The 21465-nt window shown below is 32.6% G+C and overlaps 1 protein-coding gene across 2 annotated transcripts in view; it reads right to left on the minus strand.

The window, feature by feature from the left end:
* Positions 1-2437: 2437 nt before the first annotated feature.
* Drl-2 (tyrosine-protein kinase derailed 2) overlaps positions 2438-21465 on the minus strand; it is a 59012-nt gene continuing 39984 nt past the window's right edge. For both annotated transcript variants that reach the window (XM_076113020.1, XM_076113029.1), the window contains exons 7-14: positions 20671-20798; positions 19169-19284; positions 10765-10942; positions 8521-8683; positions 8289-8432; positions 7818-7977; positions 7450-7586; positions 2438-6590 (exon numbers count right to left, since the gene is read on the minus strand). In XM_076113020.1, the coding sequence (XP_075969135.1) occupies positions 6479-6590; positions 7450-7586; positions 7818-7977; positions 8289-8432; positions 8521-8683; positions 10765-10942; positions 19169-19284; positions 20671-20798 (1138 nt within the window). In that variant the 3' untranslated portion in view covers positions 2438-6478. The remainder of the gene's footprint in view (positions 6591-7449; positions 7587-7817; positions 7978-8288; positions 8433-8520; positions 8684-10764; positions 10943-19168; positions 19285-20670; positions 20799-21465) is intronic.

Below are 21465 nucleotides of genomic sequence, written 5' to 3' on the forward strand. Positions count from 1 at the left end.
CGGAGGAAACTAAATAGTCGATTTACAATGTTTAATACAAAATGATTAGACTAACAGTAACTATAAAATATAGAAATATACGTGCTATTCATAAATATACAATTAAGCCACTAATAAAAATCAAACCTACATAAATGGAAACTTCAAAGGACAAATTCTTAAAAGCGTCAATATTCCTCACCTTTCACCTCTCAAGCCAAGCATAGCAAAGCCCGCAAATTACAGCATCTTTATTTTAATATCCCTAAAAATATGAGACAAACGCCCCCGAAATATAAACGTTTACATTTTTAACAAACCATCTGAGACGAGTCACATTTAGAAGTCGACCCTTAAGCGTTGAGGTGAAAGTAATCGTCGAATCAAAGCGAAATTTGTCAAAAACACCGCTCCCGTGCACTTCCGTCAATTCTGTCCAATTAATAACTTCAATCTACCTCTTTTACACCTAAACAAATTCATATAAAGCTATCTCCCTCTTGTACCCTTGTTTGAGAAGCCCCGTCGAGATAGTATATTGCCACTTTGTCGTCGGCTCCCGCGGGCTGTTTATATACAAAAGAGAAATTGCAATATTTTCTGCTACCGACGAAGGAAAATATTGGATATTTTAAAGTTTTATAAAGCGAGAAACTGGCTTTGAAAGGTAGAATTAATTAAAGTTGGCTATAGATATCGACAGTGATATAAAACCATGAGAATGCTGCGAATTTTGCAGCTTATTTTGATAAACATTCATCATATTGTGTATTTATTTCTGAACTACAGATTAATATTACTACGGTGTATTATTCGTACTTGTGTTATTATTAATTTTCAGGGAGTTGAAATTTTTCCTTTATTACCTTTATATACCTACATTTGGAAAATCTTATCAAGTGGCGACCTTTGGCCCTCTAAGGAATAAGGGCGATTTTATGCATGTATGTATTTATTACCTACTCTTCAACGGCAAGTTCTAAAGACGACTCAAATTGTTTTAGATTAGGTACTCATAGACTTCATTACTAAGAATAAATTCCTCATCTTCTATTTAATAATAAATAATCCAATAAAATAATATCTTCTTACTTATATTTTTAAAATATTGCGGTCATAAACACCCACCTGCTCAATTCAGAATTTTAAAATATTATATTCAAAGTTCAATACCAAATAGGTCCCACGCAAAATAAGAAGCAGATGATCAGAATATCCTATTGATCTCTCGAGAATATTGTGGCAATATTCTGCCAGTATTACAAACACCTTGTGAATTTATTTAACATTTCAATTTTCGCCTGTAGTAGAATTCTGTTCAATAATATATTTGAGAAATAGTCGTGAAACAAAATTGAAACGCAAAATGTATGAAATAAAACGATAGTTGAAGACTACTTGCTGTTTCTTGAAATTGCCATAGAGTTATTGTATAGGTACTGTTGGTTCCAACCTATCTATTCTCTTTTACCAAAAGTTTTATTGGTTATGTATGATAGATATTATAGAGAAATATAGGTACATTGCACGTCACTGCATTTTCATTTGCATACAGGACAAATATTTATATAATCCATACATTTTGCTTCAAAATTTATTCTGCTCACTTGTAGCTTTTTACTAATGTCTAAAAGAAGGGGATACTATGTTAGAAAGATTGTTATTTCCTTTCTCACTTAAAAGTGACCGTGAAACGTGTGTCCATGCAGCTTACTAATAACAACGAAGATTATACAAGTCAAGTTTGTAGAAAAATTTCCTAATGTAAATAGTTTTATTGCAATTGCCTCGGATACTACATGTCAATAATCTATATCGTTAATTATTCAGAAATAAATCGAATTACCATAAATCTCAAGCTAGTGTCCTAATTTCAACTTAAACAAACGTTTACGTCACAACAAAACGACCCAAATTCAGAAGCAATTTTTTCTCATTTCGAACAAACAAAGTTCTCATCTAAATTATGTAATCGGAGTTCAAACAGTCGGAAGTTGGCCGCTGTTAATCTAATGATAAATACTGGCGGAGAGGCCATTAGGCTGGCTGATTTATCGGCCGTGACCAAGCCTCCTAGTTCCAGTGATGTGTAGTTCTGTGACTTTCGTGAGCTTATGTGCTGTAGTTTTTAGGACAGGTAGTTTAAGTATCTTGTGATGGTTTAGTGTGTTTTGAGTGTTGAAGTCTGTAGAGGTACTTGCCGTTTTTATGTTTAATTGGTGGAATGTTTTATATGGTGGTCTATATTTTAAGCTTTTCTTTAACAAAAATAAAACTCACAAGTATAGGTTGGGATAACAAAAACGATTATTTCTGCTATTTATTACTTAATTTGGGTCAGAATAGCGATACGCAAATTGTTATTTTCTCATAAACATATTATATTCTCGCGCTGATTCGGGAATTTATCGGTGTACCTTTACATGGAGAATAAATAAAACACATTTGTATTATAAAATAACATTTTATTTCGTTCGTCATAATTATTGAAGCCATATCGATTACATATTACATACATCCACTTATTATCAAATAAACAAGTACGTCTTACAATTAACATTTAAACACATCGTAACATTTATTACAAAATCACATTCGTCTGGCACTCTTGTCATATATTATGACGTCACAATTCCTACTTTTAACCCCACACATCGATAATTTAATCTTAAGTATACTTTTGGGTGGTTCTAAAAAAATATTTTCAGTAATTTTTGAAAGAAACTCTTCAAGAAAGACAGAAGGATTGTTTTAAAAAGTGTTTGAGGGATTTATACATCCACAATTTTTTTATTCTACTTATTATAGGTCTTATAACTAGTTGACTATTTAATTTCCAATTCAGTAAACTAGCGACATTTATTAGACAAAAATGTATTGTTATGCTATTTTTGTATTATTAGTATATCTAGAAAATCCTTTACGAGTATTGATTTCGATTAAATTGTGGACAATGAAACACCAAGGAACTGAAATCCTAAACAAACATACAACCTCTTACTACAAAACATCTTTATATTATTAATTGTGGTCTTCTAACAATTTCAATAGACTCCCGGTCTTAATCAAGGTTATGGGATATCTTAATAGCTTACCCGACGTTTCGATCGAATTGCAACGACCGTGGTCTGTTACTAAAATTTCAAGAAAATGTCAACGTTACATTCCAGTTCATCGAGAAGTTTTTTAATAAGAGGGTGTAATTCTAATACATAATTTCACAACATCGATGTCACAATAGCAGAAATATTAAATTACGAGCTAAATTCGAAAGCGCAAACTAATGTTCATCCCAATGAAAAGTCTAATGCATTATAATGCCTAAGAGTAGAACACCCTGTATGAGTCCATAACGCGTTTTAAATACAGTTATAAGTAATATATAGATAGCATGTACACTTATGTAATTTTGAAAAATAATGTTTTACAGGGGTCTTTGTGGAAATAAAGAGAAATGTTCAAGCTAGTCAATATTTTTTTAAGAAAAATGTAGGTACTTCGGAGCGCCTTTTGTAATATGGTGAGATAGGCTTTTTACAACATGTAACATGGTGATGGTAAACACAGAAAATTTGTATGGCATCGATTTCGGAAAAGCTGGATACGTTTCAGTAATTGATTCTTAGTTCTGCTTTTCAATTTTTAGTGTTTACCATATTCCTGCTGCATGTTGTTTTTATTATTCAAATAATATACGTAAGCACATCAATATAATATATTCATATAAAGACACAGAATAACAAGTTATTGATGAAAAATCAACATGGTATATCATTAACAAAAGCAAACAGGCAAATAGCTGCAAAAACAAATCCTGTAGCCGACAACATTGAAAAAGCTGTAAAAATAGAAACACAACAAAATATTTAAACAGAATTTGTAGTGTTTTAGTATGTAGAAGAAGATATATTAGCAGTTGATAAAAAATCGAGAGTTATTTTCATACCAAATACGGTTGATAAATTTCATTTCAATACTAGAGAGAATATTTTTACTGAAATTACATTAAGTTTTTATATCGACGTCTACTTAGATAAAAGCCTACGCTTTCTTTCAATACAAAAAATATTTAATCATAATATTTACAATATATTTTGCTATCAATTGTTCAGATTTCTTTTATCTAGATAACATACATTTGAATATATTTATAGTTTTTATCTATTTATAATTGTGGTATAATAGACGAATATCTCTGTTACATGGTTGTCTCTCATGACTTTGTCTTCAAGGAATTTAATAATCATGAAACAAAATGTGTGAAAACGATTTCAAAATAGTATACGCTTATAACTATAGATAAATAGGTATATAGAAAATTATTGCACATCGTTACCTGTTAAGTTTCACACGATTTATACTTTGAAACACACTTTTTTTATAACAGATGCTGTTTTGATAAGGGTAAGACCACATCGCAATCTTTAGATAGTTATAAATCGTCAAAACTTACAATTACTAACTAAATCATGGGGGAAGGGTGATTTCAAATTCGTCAAAGCAAAGTAGACATGCCATGAACTAACTACTGTTTTGGTGTTCGATCCTTTTGCTGGCCTGGACGGACTAAAAGTCCTCAGGAACTCTAAAACTAACTTATTTAACTTAACATTAATCTTTACTTTTACTTATTTCTAAACCTTGGTGGTTTTTCACATTGAGATTAAAATATTTTATATTAGGTTAATTTGGTATTGTATTACAGTAAGTGCTAGATGAGCCATTGTTGTATTGCAGAAATTTCGAAACTCAATATTAAGAAATAACGTTGTTTTTATAAAATTGACTTTTTATTTATTCAAAATTACCATAAAATTGTGAAAAAGAAGTAAATGTAGCTTCGTGATGGTCACAATGGGACTGGCATATCTATATATAGATAAAAGTCCCTAAATTTAATGTAACTAGAATAAAAAAAAAAAAAAAGTAAATGTAGCTTGTCGACCCCTAAATAATTAAATATAATTATTTACAGAATTTATGTTTATAATCAAGTTTCCTTCAATTAGTATTATCTGACAGATTTAGGCATGCTTTGAATATCTGTTTCTACTATTAAATTATTGCTCTACGTCGTTCTCTGTATCAATGGTAGTAATTACAGATCTAATATCAATATCTTAACGTAATCATTACTCGGTATACAAACTTGAAGCGACCCAAATAGCTGTAGTCTCTAATTACAGATATTCGACAATGGTCGTTGAACAAGATAAATTTCGGAATCCTCAAGTGGCGTTAGCTTTTGATCTATTCGAATCCCAATATTGTTGTGATATCATAGTTCGATTTAGAAATGTTCTGTTATTTGGGTCTTCGACAATAAATGTAACGGTGTAATTGGGGAATAAAAGTATTAGATGATTTAGTTTTTCATTTCGATAAATTGATATTGTGTTCGTATATTATAGTAATGGCAAAAAAAGCATCCAGAGGTCGTAGAGAGGATTGAAACTAAAGTACAAAAACTACGCTATTTAGCTATATTTTTTATGTACAAACGTAAATTTCTTTCCTAAATGGCTCATCAGCATAATAAATTACTTAGTAAAATTATTTTGTTCTACAATAAGTACATTAAACGACATTTTAATGTACATTCACAGCAATATTGATTAATCCCTTATTTTATTTTCACATCGAGTAAAAGCATCAGCTTTGTCTAATCAAAAATTAAATTCCATTTGCATCGAGTCCGTATGTACATACTTATTTTATATTTTCTTCTACGTTGTTACAGGGTTCGTATTATTAGACGTACTAAGACAGAAAATCCACGATTAATTACTTGCTCCTATAGTATGATCATTGACAAATGTTTTTATACATTTAAAAGGTAAATATTTCTAATTTTGGATACGTTAAAAGGATTCACTGTAAGAGTTTCACGATAGTTAGTTATATTATTACGGGTTTGGTTATTAATAGCCTAGAAAATCGTATCATCAATACAAAAGATTCATCATTTTAGTTTTAATTTCTTAGTTAAGTATTATTTACATTGTCATTAGATCCGTAGTATTGTTTTTATCATTTTTGTGCTCCTATGTGATAGATAGACGCTTAGCTTACAATTTACTTTCTTAATTAATAACACTTCATTCATCTAGCGCTTCAAAGTCATTCCTATGACGACTTAAATTATTAAATATATCACTTTTAAAATCTTATTTGAAAATATACATTTCAATTCGTAATGTTAAGTTTTAATATTGTGTCTGATATTCGAAAAATCTGAAAAATATACGCACACTGCAATCTGAACTCGAATTTGAAATAATATTTTTCCAGTAACTAAATACCTCCCTAAAGTTAGATAATGGTAGTAATAAATAATCTTAAACTAAATGTGGTGACCAATTTTGATTCTTTGGCAGGCACTTTGGTATCGAAGAGAACGTAAAGTATAGTGCCAAGAATTTTGAGAAATTGACAAGATAAGACTAGCTTAGTACAGAAACTTTGGTACTTAGCACTGAGATAGTATAGACTAAATTATCTAGATATAAGTGCTGAGAGCTTGCCTGAAGTCGTGAAGAGCGGCTAGGAGTTGCGGCGCCGTGGGTCGGGCTTGAGGAGAGAGAGTCCAACACCATGACATTAAACCGTACCTGATGGTGGAAAATGTAAAACATGTTATCAATATTTTTAAAACAGCATCATCCGATCTTAAGATTAAAAACAAACACACCAATATATTTTATGGCGTTAATATTTTTGTAACATAATCAAGTTCATATCCGTATTAAATCATTCTATTTTTATAGGTGATCGAAATGTTCATAATAAAATACCTTAAAATACTTACGTCTGATTCGAAATATATTTTTAGCCACTTAAAATTAAAGTGTTCAACAAATATACGAAAGTGGAACAGAACCGCAATACAATTTATCAAACGCCATTGTTTATTTAAATTATTTTTCTTTTCTCCTCAGCGAAAATTGAATGTTAAGACGTTGTCAATACCAAAAGCGATCTTGGGCAATGAAAAGTCTTTTTAGTAAATTGCATTTTCGCTTCGAGACTTTCAAAGTTGACACTTTTCAGCGGCGCTTTTAAATCTGATTGAACTTTTAAATCGGTGCAAACATTTACACTGCTGTGACTTTCTTTTGCATTGTTCGTTCCTTCAATTTGAATAAAAGATGCGCCAATAAGCAGAAATGTATTTTGCTGTTTGTAAAATAAATTGATTTTGATCACTTAGAGTATATTGTTATTTTGCTGCAGAGGCGACGTAACTCCATGTTTTTTAATGGGTAACAACTTAAACAATTTTACTATATCTTGGTCGAACAGTCAAGCGAGTATCTTTTGAACCGGGCCTACGTTCTGTTTAGTTTTTACTACTGGAAGTTGTGTTCAAGTTAAGAAACTTAACTTGTTCAAAGAAAAATATTTCCTTAGAAAAACTCACTAAGCTCAAATTTTTTTTTTTGACATTTCATCACAATTATTTTTACTCACAGTTCATCAGGACAATTGTGCGGTTGAGATGGTCTGTACCCTCCACTTAAGAATGCTCCAACATCAGCGGCATCCAGCTCCGCCAACGGCGATGCCCCAAGAGTCGCTAACTCCCAAAGAGTTATTCCTAATGACCACTACACAAAAATAATTTAATCAATAACGAGTTTTAAAAATGAAAATCTGGTTTGAGAAATGCAAGCGAAGATACTTTCTAAATGTAGAAAAATGTTCTAGCAACATTGACGTTCTTGAAATGATATCAAGTTTCAAATACTTGTCACTTTCTCGGAAAGCGCTCGCTGCGATATCGTTGTTTTATCTTCTCATCCTAAAATAACTTTTGAAATAAATGCAGTAGAACTTACCACGTCAGATGCAGTCGTATACTGATTCTGTAGTAAGGTCTCCGGAGCCATCCATTTGACCGGCCGATTCTCATTGTCTCCCAAACAATGGTAGTCATCAGGAAACAGATCCCTTGACAAACCATTGTCTGTCACCTTCAGCCTTAATTTCTCGTCCACCCTACAAATGTATTTAACTTACTTTGTTGTCTAATATTTTCTCTGACCTACTTCCAAGCTGTGATAATTCAGATTTTCTTAAAACATTATTAACTCACTTTGTTCGGCACTTCGGTAAAGTTAAACTTCGTATCTGTGAAATTAGGGCTTAGTAGATACGAAGTTTTGCTTAGAGGGTGTTGGATGTTGCCGGTAAATTACTCTTATTAAGTACTTGGAATGTCACCCTCGCAAAGTCTACATATTTAGACAAAATTTGGGAGCAGAAAGTCTGGAAAGTGGTTATAATATAGGTCTCTTTAGGCTACTTACACACAATTTCTGGCGGCAACGTCAGCATGAACTATTCGCTGAACATGTAAATAGGCCAGTCCACAGGCAACTTGAGCTCCTAAATCTACTAATTCTCTGGTTGCGGGCGCCGCTTGATGCCCTAACCGGCATGACGTAAGGAACCTGAACAAAGAAGCCACATCGTTTTAACGAGTAAATTCTGCACTAGAGATAAGATGAAAACGTTATGTACCGTTAAACGTTCTCATACCTTTTAAGATTAGAAGAATGAGAAGGACAGCAATACACTAGAAGAGGTTTCCGAGCTTCCTCTGCACACGCGGCCATAGGCGCCAATACATTAGCATGAACTAAACTAAAAAGACGAAGGCCTTCAGCTACTAGTAACGCTGCTTGCATAGCTGATGCCGCATCTAAAACAAAACGTAACTCTTGAATAAAATTTCAAATAGATAAAATTCTTCATTACCTTAGAAGAATTTATAAACAATAATTGAAAATGAAAAATAAAACCTTTATTATAGTACAAGTACAATAAGTTACAATGAGATCAAGATATCATACTACTAGTAGATTGTACAGTGACTTGATAAATATTTAATTTTATACGTATTAATTATACTACTACACTAGATGTATCCATTTCTCAAAGAAACTGCCGTAACAAACCAAGACAAGCCAACCGAATGACTTTCACAAATTGCAGAGATTTCCAAATAATTAGCTCATTTTATCTTCCCCGCTCAGATCATAGTGTATCCAAGTTTATAAGTAGGTTAGGTTAGATGCTTCCCGCTAATATAATCGTGGCTTATCTACCGAGACGGTATCAGGAACAATCCGGTTAGCATAAAAATAAACTCATACACGCAAATGCTCCATAAAATCGGCATCCAATTTAAAATGCAAGTTTCCTGGTCTGCTGATTTTAATACTAATAGCTTTTCGATCAAGGAAAGATAATATATGTAAATTTATTGTAAAGGAATATATAATAAAAATAATACTTCTAAAAATAATACTTTATATTATTTTGTAATAATTGAACACACGTGTAACATAAGGAAATAAAGAAGTTAAGGTATAAGGAGCTAGCAACTGTAACTTAGCAGTTCCAAGAAGTATTTTTTACCTTGTGTCAATTATTATTCAAACATTTATATGAAACAATAATTTAACATATTTTTATATAACCATACTAAGTAGCAAAGTATGCTGTGTTATAAATATGAATTTATATCTACATATATTATTTATTATTTAGACCAAAAGTGATTAAACCTAATAGACATGCCCACTATTAATTGCCCACTGATGATATCATTCCTTGTCAGTTCAATTGATTCTTGAACTTGACACTACACTGTGATCATAAGACGGCTAGTTTGAAACACCCATAGTAACATTGTTAAATGCGACTTTCAAAGTAAACTTTCCTCAAACTAACGAAAGTTGCGAAATATGGAACAATCCCAAAGGTAATCTTAAAGTCAGACGAGAGAACTTTGAAATGTCAAATCGTGAATTCGAGAACTGTTATGTGTGAATGTCTGAAGTGGATTAAGTTGTTCTGCACGTTTTGATATTGTATTATTATTATTTCCTCTATAAAAATTATGCTAACCCTGTGCAGTGCATTATTTGATAATTTTACAATACTCCAAAGTGCAGAGAGAGTTTTTGCCATTAATGATGTTAGTCCTATATGACAGGAAGCGAGACTATGTTCATGTACCTGGCACGCTTACCAAACTCCGGAACTACTATTGGAAATAATCTGATATAAACTAGAAAACGACTAACAGCAGTTTTTACGACTAGGGAATCTAACCCAGGATTTCATGTTATCACTAGCATACACTTCAGAATGCTTCACAGAGGCAGCCATCTTAAGACAATAAACATAGATCCGACGCTAGTGAACATTCATAATTTCAATCGTGAACAATTCAATCATTTATTGTGTGACATACGTAGCATATTATTAAAACTATGATTGACTGAAGCCCTTTTGCTGTGTAATAAGATTGTCGTTCACGAGTAAAATATGACAAATAATATATAAAAGAAACTAAATAACTATACACCTACGCGTGCCTGTCTGTGAAATATTAATATTGCTGTGGAAAAAAGCTGAATATGCCACCTTCTTCTCGCATCGGCAGTAACACACTAGCTTAAAATCGCTAGTTTTACAGAATTTTAAAGCTAATAGTTTAGTCCAATAATATGCTAATAGCTGACATTGATACGCCGCTCGGCTCACATTTTTAAAATTGATTATTTTACGGGAAAATGAGCGTAATAATTTTATTACAGTTTTTTATTACAGTGCAATAGCTGATAGGACGACATGCATTTGCATGTCGTCCTATCAGCTATTGCACTGTCATCTTAATTAGTTCCTAAGGCGGTTTATCCATGACATTATATATTCAAAAATATTCGTAATTATAACACCTATAAAAAAATAAATGTCCATCTTGTAACTTACCTGTAACAGTCTTAACCACCACCTCTTCATAGGTGTCACCTTTCTTGAACACTCCTTTATAAACTCGGCCAAAAGTGCCCTCGTGTACTAATATTTCCAAGCGGATGTTAGAGCGTGGAGTCGTGAGCAAACGTAGCTGTTCCGCCGGGTCCGTGATACGATCTTTTGTTATCGTTTGCTGAAAAGAAGGTGATATTTAGTAAAAGTAACAAAAAGTAAATCGCAAGGCTGCATCGGTTGCATAAACATACATACATAATATCACGCAAGTTTCTTTATTTTAGAGTAGACAAGGACTAAAGACCGCCATTGAGTACAATACTACAAACCTTGCATAAATTCGTTATAAAAGCTTTTGGTAGTACTGTTTTTCCGAGGTATCTGCGTAACTATTTCAATTTTAGTCCCGTAGAAATTGACTAGCAAAAACTCGCATTGCAAACAAAAACATAATAAGATAACTGGACGTTCGCTCCACGTCAAAAACCTGTTACTTTTCAAATACGTTATCTCCGTGTTCCCGATTGCAATATTCAGCTTCAAAAGTCAGCACTCGCTAACTGGCGAGTGAAAAGTGTCACAGATAGTACGAGTAACACAGAAACTAGAGGGGAATAGTTTCACGAGTATCTAGCCAACTCGTGCACTTTGAATTCGTTGAAACTGAGCTTTGAATAAGTAACAAGACGAGATTTCAATATTCAAGTTTTTCCGATTCTACTACCTGAAATATCAAAGACAGTCACGAATTTCTTAGCTTTACCGAAATCATATTTTATTTCTCCATACCTAGATTAACAATTTATCAACGAAAAATGTATTAGTTATCTACATTTAGCATTAGCTACAAATACGGCACAATTGATGCCTTTATAACAAATTCGTAATCTCTCTAGAACTGCAAATTGAAAATTTAATAAAAATCTAACAAAAAATCAGCACACAGCTACCCATTTCCATTTCGTTTTTTATTCCCAATTGCAATATTCCCGTTCAAAAGGCAGCAGTCTCGAAATGGCTTGTAAAAAGTGGCCCCCAGTAAGTGGCGACGTGCAAGTCTGTGGCACTGGTCTTTAGTTAGTCGCAGGTGTGCGACACATAATTGCATTGAGCCGGGCGACGTCCAGCGATATCCTTAATCGAGTTTGTGAGATAGTCTCGCTTTTGCGCTAGGCTCTGGGTGCCGGAGTGAAACGATTTTGTGACATCGTTATTGCGAGATGGTTATTGAAGTATTACTTGGAAGGTTTGATAATTTGTTGTCGTTTTTCCAGTTGATAATGAATCAAAAATATTAAGTATACAGAATTATGCGAAATCATCTAAAATCATTACAAAGACCAGGGTTTTCTAGTAACTAGAAATATAAGACATATTTCAAAACTTTGTTCTTTTGAATATCGATAGTAGAAGTTTCATCTAAAGGAAGTTTTTAGAGTAAAACTACTGAACTGATTCAAAAGAAAAATGCATAGAGAAACTTGAAAGTTCAAGAAAGTAACTTTCTAGCGGCATCCAGAACTTTTACGAACATCGGTATTTGAATTCGATTTTAATAAAAATGTATTTAACTAAGTTGTGAATATTGTAATCTAACGAGTGAGAGTTCTCCTATGTTCTTAACATATATACTAGTTTAATTTAGATATATAATATGCATTCATGTCAAAATGTTTGAATATAAATAAAGCTACCGAAAATCATAGTACCTACTTATATAAGCTCTAAATAAATATATATAACAGTACGATCGTTTTCGCAAAGCTTCGACCCGTCACTGCAAATCTAATAAATTGTTTTCCCAAGTTTCAATTTCTCATAAAATACACTACAGAGCGCTCAGATTTCAAATAGAATTTCTCTTTGTATCAAGAGCCGTCTCGTTTAATAAGAAACTTCTTATTTACACCTCCGTTCATTAGCGAGCCCTCCTCACTGAGGACACTAATTCATATTTCCTCCCAAAGACTTTCAACGGTGCGATAAATTCACGGACAAAGGGGATTGCAAATTAAAAACTCGGTTCCTTGCCAAGACCAATAATGAAAGTCCAAATATTGAACTGGATGAGCCAAGTGTTAATTCTAGTTAATTAGAGCGTACTTTTATTAAGATGGGGTAAAATCTTGATTTGTAAATAGCTTTCAATTTGGACCTCTGTTTCAAGCTTTTATTAACCTTGCTGCATATTTGATTATCAATATAAATTGCTAGGTTACTTGGTCTTTACCCACACATGTAATTGTTCCAAAAGTCTACACCTAGTCCTAGTCTACCAACATGTCTGTCAAGATCCAATAAAATTACATGTATAAAAGAAATGGCAGTCACTCAAAGCAAAAACAAAAACGCATATTACGGTAATTTTTAATACCTACGAAATAAGAACAAAATACCGTGAAGTTGACATTGTTTTTGCTGTTACCGTGAAACGAGTAATATCCACAACACGTTCCACCTTTCCACATTTACATAACATAAATAAACCGTTTAATATACGTTACACAAACATTTGGTTAAGACAAAAATGTCAGCCCTCATAAATAGGGTACACCTCACACTTCATCCTACTTCAGTTCGCGTGACAAGCACTCATTTATAACCAACCCAAATGCCACATCCACGCTAAGATCTGTCGGGTTATTCGACGATAGTAAATAAAATATAATACAACAATATTACTAGGATTGTTTACTTTTGTAACTATTATGATGAACATATATGATGTAATGTTCAAAAGATTTGAAGTATTGGAATGATCCAATCATCCTCGGCAATGAATATAATATTTAGTTAAGTGAATCAAATTACACACGGTGTCATTTCTTTCATAGTTTTTTATAGGTACCGCACAATTCTCATACACAATTTGTTATCTAATCGATTGATTGTACTATAACACGTATTGGAAATACTACAGGTAAAAATATCCTACATATAAAACGACAAATATTTATTTGTGACTCATCTTCTTATACAAATATTTTCCTATGTCTTATCCAGCATCAATGTTTGCTTGTTCAATACTTGGTAAGAAGAGCGCTAATTGCATTACGTTTGTATTACCTGCAGGGGAGGCGAGTAACGCGCCTTAAATTGGATTCTTAATGAGGTAAAGGGCTCGTTTTATGCACAATTCCCTCGCCCTTGTGAATGCACAAGACGTGTTAGAATATGTCATGAACTGTGCTTTGTAAGAAGATATTTTCATAGGGTGAAAATAGCGGTGGAATTTTAGATGTTTAAAATGTTGTAAATTCTAAGGCATACTTTCTCAGCACGTTAAAATTTCTACAAATTATAAGGTAAGAATTTGTGACAGACTCACATATTCTCATGCGTAAATCTTAAAGTACGAACCAATTAAAATACTTGTAGCCTTTTAAATAAGATAAGATAGCAGTTCCTTAACTTTACTTTTAACATAAAGTAGCGCGATTATCTACCACTATCGACTGTCGAAAATCGGCTTGCTGTCGAAAAAATTAGTATGAAAATCTGATTAGCGGCTCTAGTGGACGGCGCAAGTACATTTTAAATGCCTAATCTCGATACTCGGTGGTACCTACTGTACAGTATCGCGCTACAGTATGTGGCGACTTCGCACGAGCTTCAAAAATTTTATCTAATTTGCAAATGACTGGACTTGCGAATATTAGTAAAAAAAAATGTTATGACTTTTAGGTACAGCGAATGTACGTCAATAAATTATCTCTTCACCTAGAATTTAATAAATACGTATGTCTTAAGACTTTCACATACATACAAGGGTATAATACAATTAATCCTGGGCAGGGTTACCTCGAGCCGCACGTAGACGTATTGTACCATTAAGTGTTTGCGGGATTGTTCAGCCAAAGATCAAGTGTAACCTCGTAATGTGGGTTAATTTATCTGTGGAAGTGCCTGAATTTAAGTGTGTGGCCCAAACGAACGGTATCAGAGAGTTTTCTCTACCAAAATTAACAGTGGTATAGATGGCAGCTCATTAATTTAGTGAATCATGTAGTTTTGTTTCGTGATTCTATTTGAAGCCTTTTTTATTTTCATTTATAGTATTTTTATCTTATAATGCTTTCTGCGTATGAAGTTGTGAATCATTTTTGGAAACCACTCCTTGGAAAGAGTGTTCCTTCTGATCATAGCATTTTAAATATTTTATCTTGTAATGTCATAGCATTTTAAGTAACCCTTACGTAATCCAAAAATTCGAATAATCGAAAAGAATCGAATAAGCTCGAATAATAATAAATAAAAGATTTATTACTTTTCGAGCTTATTCGATTTCTTATACGTACTTAAAAAAAATATAAATCGCTTACGCTTGTGCCTTTATTCGGATCACGATGCCACCTCATCCGGACCGGCAGTAAACTAAAATTTATTCCAACACAAAACTAATTTATTATCCACGGAATTTGTAGCTACATAAACCGCAAGCCTAATGTCTTTATTAGATCACACCTAACGTATACTATAACTCATTGAAGTACTTTTACAACTCGAATACAAATATGTTGGATAATAATATCTGACGTTTTGTGAATATAAAAATGAAAACATATTCGAAGTTTTCTGTATAAAATTGTGTTGAAGGATACAACGCCCGTTCTTATGTTGTCTATTTTAAATTATGGGTGGACATTGAAGACTTGTACGCAACATCGTGAAATTGAAATAAGTTTTTAGACATCTCTTTTTTACTACGACCACACAGTAGTTTGTCCAGCGATTTATAAAGTGAGTGTGATCACATAACTCCCTGTCTTATACATATACAAAAAGATATGATTACTAAGTTATAATGCAAGTTACAATGCAATGTTATAAATAATCACTTGTAAGGTTCATGTTTCCCATTGCACCAAGCTAGACTTTGTCTAATTATTTCATTTACAGCATTCTCCGAAGACGTGCATCTCAAAATTTAATTAACATTCTACAATTAAACCGAAGTTTCAGAGTAAAACTCGACTTTACAGACTTCAATAGAAGCCGGGATCTCTTAACAAAGTGCAATGCGAGTAGGTTCTGCGAACGATTCAAGTCGTACCGTTGAACAAAGCTCTGACTTGCGAGGTGAGCTTTAGAAACGCCACGGAACGTATGTCAGGTACCGTTTTTGTAATCTCTTAGTGAATGTAAAAGTGTACGTAAATTATGACGTTAGTGCATTTTTGGACAATAATTTGAATTTACTCGTGTGTATTTGTGTGATTGAAATAATTAATAATATATTTTCTTAGAGATCGATTGTTTTTACCTTCTTGCTGCTACGCCTTTTCGTCAGTTATTTTATGCCCATAAAGACAATATTTCAACAATCAAATATTAGGTATCGCAAAGTTAGTTTTTGAACTGCTCTGCGCGTATAGCAAATCATAAAAAATAACCACAAGTATGAAATTTCACAAAGCCCTGCATCAATGATATTTGATACCATAACCCATACATACAAAATACTAATTATATCAGTCTAACTATAAATTGTGTGGCTGTCAACAGTTTAGTGATAATTACCTCACGTAACTGATTTAATATAATTAATTAATTAATCCGCATTAATTAGTTAATTGTTAATACACACGTAATCCGTGCAAATGTGTTTAACTAACTGCTTCGTGTGCACAAATAATTAAAGATAACAGTCATGGAATGAACTGAGCTAATCAGACTGTATGAGCAACGACCCCCGTATTTACAGAAAAAGTTAGATATTTTTTTGAGTTTTAAGGAAACTTGTTTATAATTTTACTAGCCAAGTATACTTTCACCAGACGCTACTGAAGTTAGATTTTTTACAGTCGGTCCTATAGAGTTCCGCTTATTCCGTTATCGCTATTGACATTTAAAATGTAATTCAAAATTTGTTCCTAAGGCATCCGCTCTTGGTACAAAATTTGTCGATAGTCGATAAAAGAATCGCGCTTCTGAGAAATAATTGTAACGGCAGTTTTATTTAGTGACGACTTGTAAAGTCTATCAGAGATAAATATACAATTACATAAATGTATATTAAAAGAAGAAAAACGTCCCAATAATAAATTATTACATAATACGGAAGCCTAAAGAATTCACAAAGTGATAAACCCTTGAACTTAGTGCCTTTAGTCTGAAGCAATTTAGTGTGAGAAGAAAATCTTAAGTGGCGTTCTTGGCTGGCTAGGCGTGAAAGCGAGCCACTAAAAGCCGTTTTGCTCTCAACTAGATGGTATTACTATAACTTATATTGATAAAGAGTAAGTTGCTCGAAAGTTACAACTCTATACACTTTTTATTTACGACTTGTATTAAAAATCTGTAGTACTAAGTAATGTAAAGATGTGCAATAATACCGACTTGTTTAAAGTATGCGATGCGAAAAATTTTTCGTAGTATAAAGTTCCCCCGTGATAATAATATAACAATACCACTCACTAGCTTTGCTCTAAAATAATAGTAATATATGACGACAGACAATCAACGTGAAAACTTTAATTGCTTATGTCAATAGAGCCTATCAAAAATACTCGTTTATTTGTTCAAATAAATTGATTTCCATATTTCATAATATTCGATTCCATCAAATTGTTAGCAAGAGTTTTCGTTTTAGAGAATTTAGTAAAATTGATTTTGAAAATTCATTAGCGAATAACGAACTAATGAAACTCGATGATCGGATTGGTTGAATTTCGATGAAAGTTTGCTAAAAAGCTTATGTTTGACTATCGACTGAATTTGTAACAAATTTTGATTTGACTATTATAAATTGATGCCTGTTATGAGTGTTTGATAGTCGAAAAATACTTGTATTATAGGTTACTAACATTATGTTAGTAAGGGAACTTGACAATATGATTGAACAGTCCAATGGGTCCATTTTAACCACCATAATTATAAGCATTTATTTGGCGTGGAAGCATTCATCATTTTCTGAACTTACGATTTATAGGGACCAAGACATTTGAGTTCTCATAATCTTATACATAACAGAAATATAATTCGATAAAATGCGTTCTAGACTTATCGATGATTTTTATACTTTTCTACGTGGACTGCGAATCCTCCCTCGTGCCTAAATAATTAGATGCTATTTTTAACTCAAGAATTATAATCTAAATAATCCTTAATAAGTACAAATTCTGATCGTCAACAAAGCAACAAGATACTATCAACACATAAATAGACACAAATTATTACAACATTATCATAATTAACACGGCGCGTGAAACGTGTGTAAGATTTGAGTAGGTAACGTGAGATCCTTGACTTACGCCCAGAATTAGGTAAACGTACTTACCTACTATATAATTATGTTTACTTCATTATAAAGCCTATGACATATTCATTGGGGAAAGCTAACTTTACTAAGCTGTGCAATGAAATGTAGAGATTTGTTGAGTACTGGCTTCTGTCGGAACTTCGTCGGTGTAAAATTATTTTCGAAGGAAAGCGTCTACTGCTGATTTACTTATGGTAAATTCAGTTGTGCGATTTTCTACCGCTATCGACTATCGCCAACCGGCTGGTTATAGACTATATAGTCGATAGCTATCCGGTTGGCTTCGTGCTGGTGTGATAGGAATATTTTAAAACATATACTTTAAATAGAAACTCTCGATACTCGACAGTTCCGACTCTAGAAAATCGAGTTTTATGTTACAAAATATTTGAGTAATAATTTTTATAAGACTCTATTTAGATCACCAATTAATACTGCTTTAAAAAACATTCATACATATTAAAAAACTTTCGCATCTAAAAGTAGTAGGATCATAAAGACCGCTGAGGCGCTGACCGTATTGGATCAGATACCTGTGTTATGAAAACATTGTTTGAACAATGCTATTGTATTTTTAATACATTGTTTGAAGTGAAGCTGTGGCTGGTTGAAACATTATTATTAAATTAGTACATAATGTAGAGAGACAATAAGCATTGTTTTAAACTATGTATGTTTTGTCTTTGTTGCGCCACCCAATCGTTATTTATCTTCATGTAAACAGAGAATTTCAGAGAAATACGCTCAGGTACCTTATAAGAGATTATGACGGCCTTAATTTAGTGACGACATTTAAATCAAAATCACAAACACTTATATTTTAAAGAACCACCGCAGAATTTTATTTATTATACCATAATGTACGATTATATTTACAACCTCACAAAATATTGCGTATAAAATAATACGGTGTTTTAACGTTTAAATACTAGAGCGACTTCTTCACAAATTACTATAAATCAAAACGCGACTGAAATGTATTTTGTCCTGTATGCTTACATATAGTTTTAAACGTGATTAAAATTGACAAAACATAGTCTTTCTTATCCATTTATTCCCTAAATTCATTTCACAATCCTCATAATTTGATTCTCCTTAATTATATGTAACGTGATTAATATATCGTTATAATAATAGGCTTACCTGTGAAACGTGTGTGAGATTAGAGGCGGCGTAATACGAGACTCTTGACTCCGGTTTAGCGTAGACGTGCTCGCCTATATGTGTTGTTGCGTATGGCGACGGTGATCGTCTGCTGCCTGTGCACAAAGATAAAGGATTATAAGTTTATTTAATGACTTACAACATTTAGGAAGAATAATTTGAAGATGAATGTATGTTTTGTCGTGAGTAATATAATATCACGCCTATGCTATGGAATAATAATATGTATAAGTTAACAATACCACTAATTTGGAGGCGATACTTGTAATTTACTGACAACGTTACTTAATTCTAGGCTACTATTGAGATATTCGTAAATTTGACTAGAAAAATACCAATAAAACATTTCCCCGACCAAAGAATCCAATCCACGAGCTCATGATCAGTAGTCGGATACTAATGTATCGTTAGTACGACTGCGCCACAGAGAAAGTCGGTACAATAATAATTACAACTAAAAGTCTATTACATAGGTTTACGGTTTATTACTTCTTCTGACCAAGCGGTCATTGCGCATATGAGACAGGCGCAAACAAATATTATATTCCAAATAAATAATAAATATATTTCAAGCGATAGAGTACTTCAAATAAGGATAATATTCAAAGAACAGATCATGTCAAATAAAACTAAAGCAGGTAATATTCTGTTTCTGTGAAAAGATTTTCTAGGAAGCAATTCAGTCAGGACGGCAGAAATAATATTAACTTCGGAAGTTTAATACAATATTAGCATTTCCTAGCAAATACGAATGTAATAATATTATTATTCCAAGAATTTCTATTGTAAAAATACTTATAAAATCACACTTGACTAATTTATTTGTTAAGAAAAATAATTTGGTAATATTATTACACATTTCTTGGAAAATAAATAAATGAGAAAATTACGTCTATCGTATATCTTTATGAGGAGACTAAAACCATTTTCTGAGAAACATTTCTTTCAAAAGAAGTTAATTAGGGATACTTGTATGTCAAATTGTTATTTGGGACACTACAAATACTTCGTTAGGTTAATAAAAGACCTCGTTTGTAACAACATCCAACGCTAATCTGACTAATCATATCGGTAAATACAAACCCGACACAATAATACATGAAAGTATCTACTTCTTCATGGTCTATTATGGTTACCAAAACCTTTCTAAACTACTACTACTACTACTAAAGATGTAGTAAAATACCGAATACTAGGTACAACAAATGAATGATCAACAGACTATTCAATAGACGACCACTACAAGACAACATGGTTGATTAAGTTTTAAGAGTGGCAATCTTTAAAAATAATTTGCAAGAACTTTACTTGAATAGTGTGTTTAGTTCACGATCATTATATAGCTATTTGACATTATATGTCAAATAATTTCTTATATTATAAAAAGAATGTTATTCGAAATCATCAATCACAAAAGTTGCCGCAATGAAAAAGGAAATACAAGAGTATAACATCAATAAAACACGAAGTAGTGTACTTACCGAATGGGAATTTGTGCAAGCTAGCAATCGTAGCGTAAGATCCTGTGGAGCTTGGCGGTCGTCCAAGTGTATCGAGTCTTAATAACACGTTCTGATGACTGCCGTACGCCGCTGTAGTGTATGATGTGCTGGGAACAAAGTATTGGATTAGTATTGAAATTATAAAACGATAAACTGGTGCTTATATTCGCTGCTTCGTAAGGCACAGGAACTATTAGTGAGTGTTCTATAATTTATGTTAATACTTAATAAATAGATGATGATAAAAAACATCATTTTCATAGAAGGAATATAAATACGTAATTAGCGAAACTATTGTGTTTACCAATATATTTAGCTAATAGCTATGTATGACCAATAAGGCTAAGGCCCTTTGGTGACAATGATAGCCTGTCTGTATTTGCAATTCAAAAGGAGTATAAATGTATGGCAGTTAGGTACTAATATCACCAAGTGGCTATGTTACACAAAATGTTAGTCAAAGATCGCGTGCCTATAATAAAATACTAGTTGGCATATTTACTCAAACCTGATACTGAGTTTTATTGATTCTAGCCTAAAAGCTCACGTAACATTCAATAATTGCTTTAGGGAATACGTACTGCCTACAATATATTCCAGATTTATATCGTTTAACTGATTTGTGTGCGCAACAATACGATTCAAGGAATTCCTGTGAGGCGATTATTTGAACAACCGATTTAGAACGAAATGCTGTTACTAGAATTAGGAAATTGTGTGAACACAATTGGATTGCTATGAATTCACGTTACTAATTCTACCACTTGAGTACGC

The sequence above is a fragment of the Anticarsia gemmatalis genome, chromosome 1 (assembly GCF_050436995.1).
Source record: "Anticarsia gemmatalis isolate Benzon Research Colony breed Stoneville strain chromosome 1, ilAntGemm2 primary, whole genome shotgun sequence".
NCBI lineage: Eukaryota > Metazoa > Arthropoda > Insecta > Lepidoptera > Erebidae > Anticarsia > Anticarsia gemmatalis.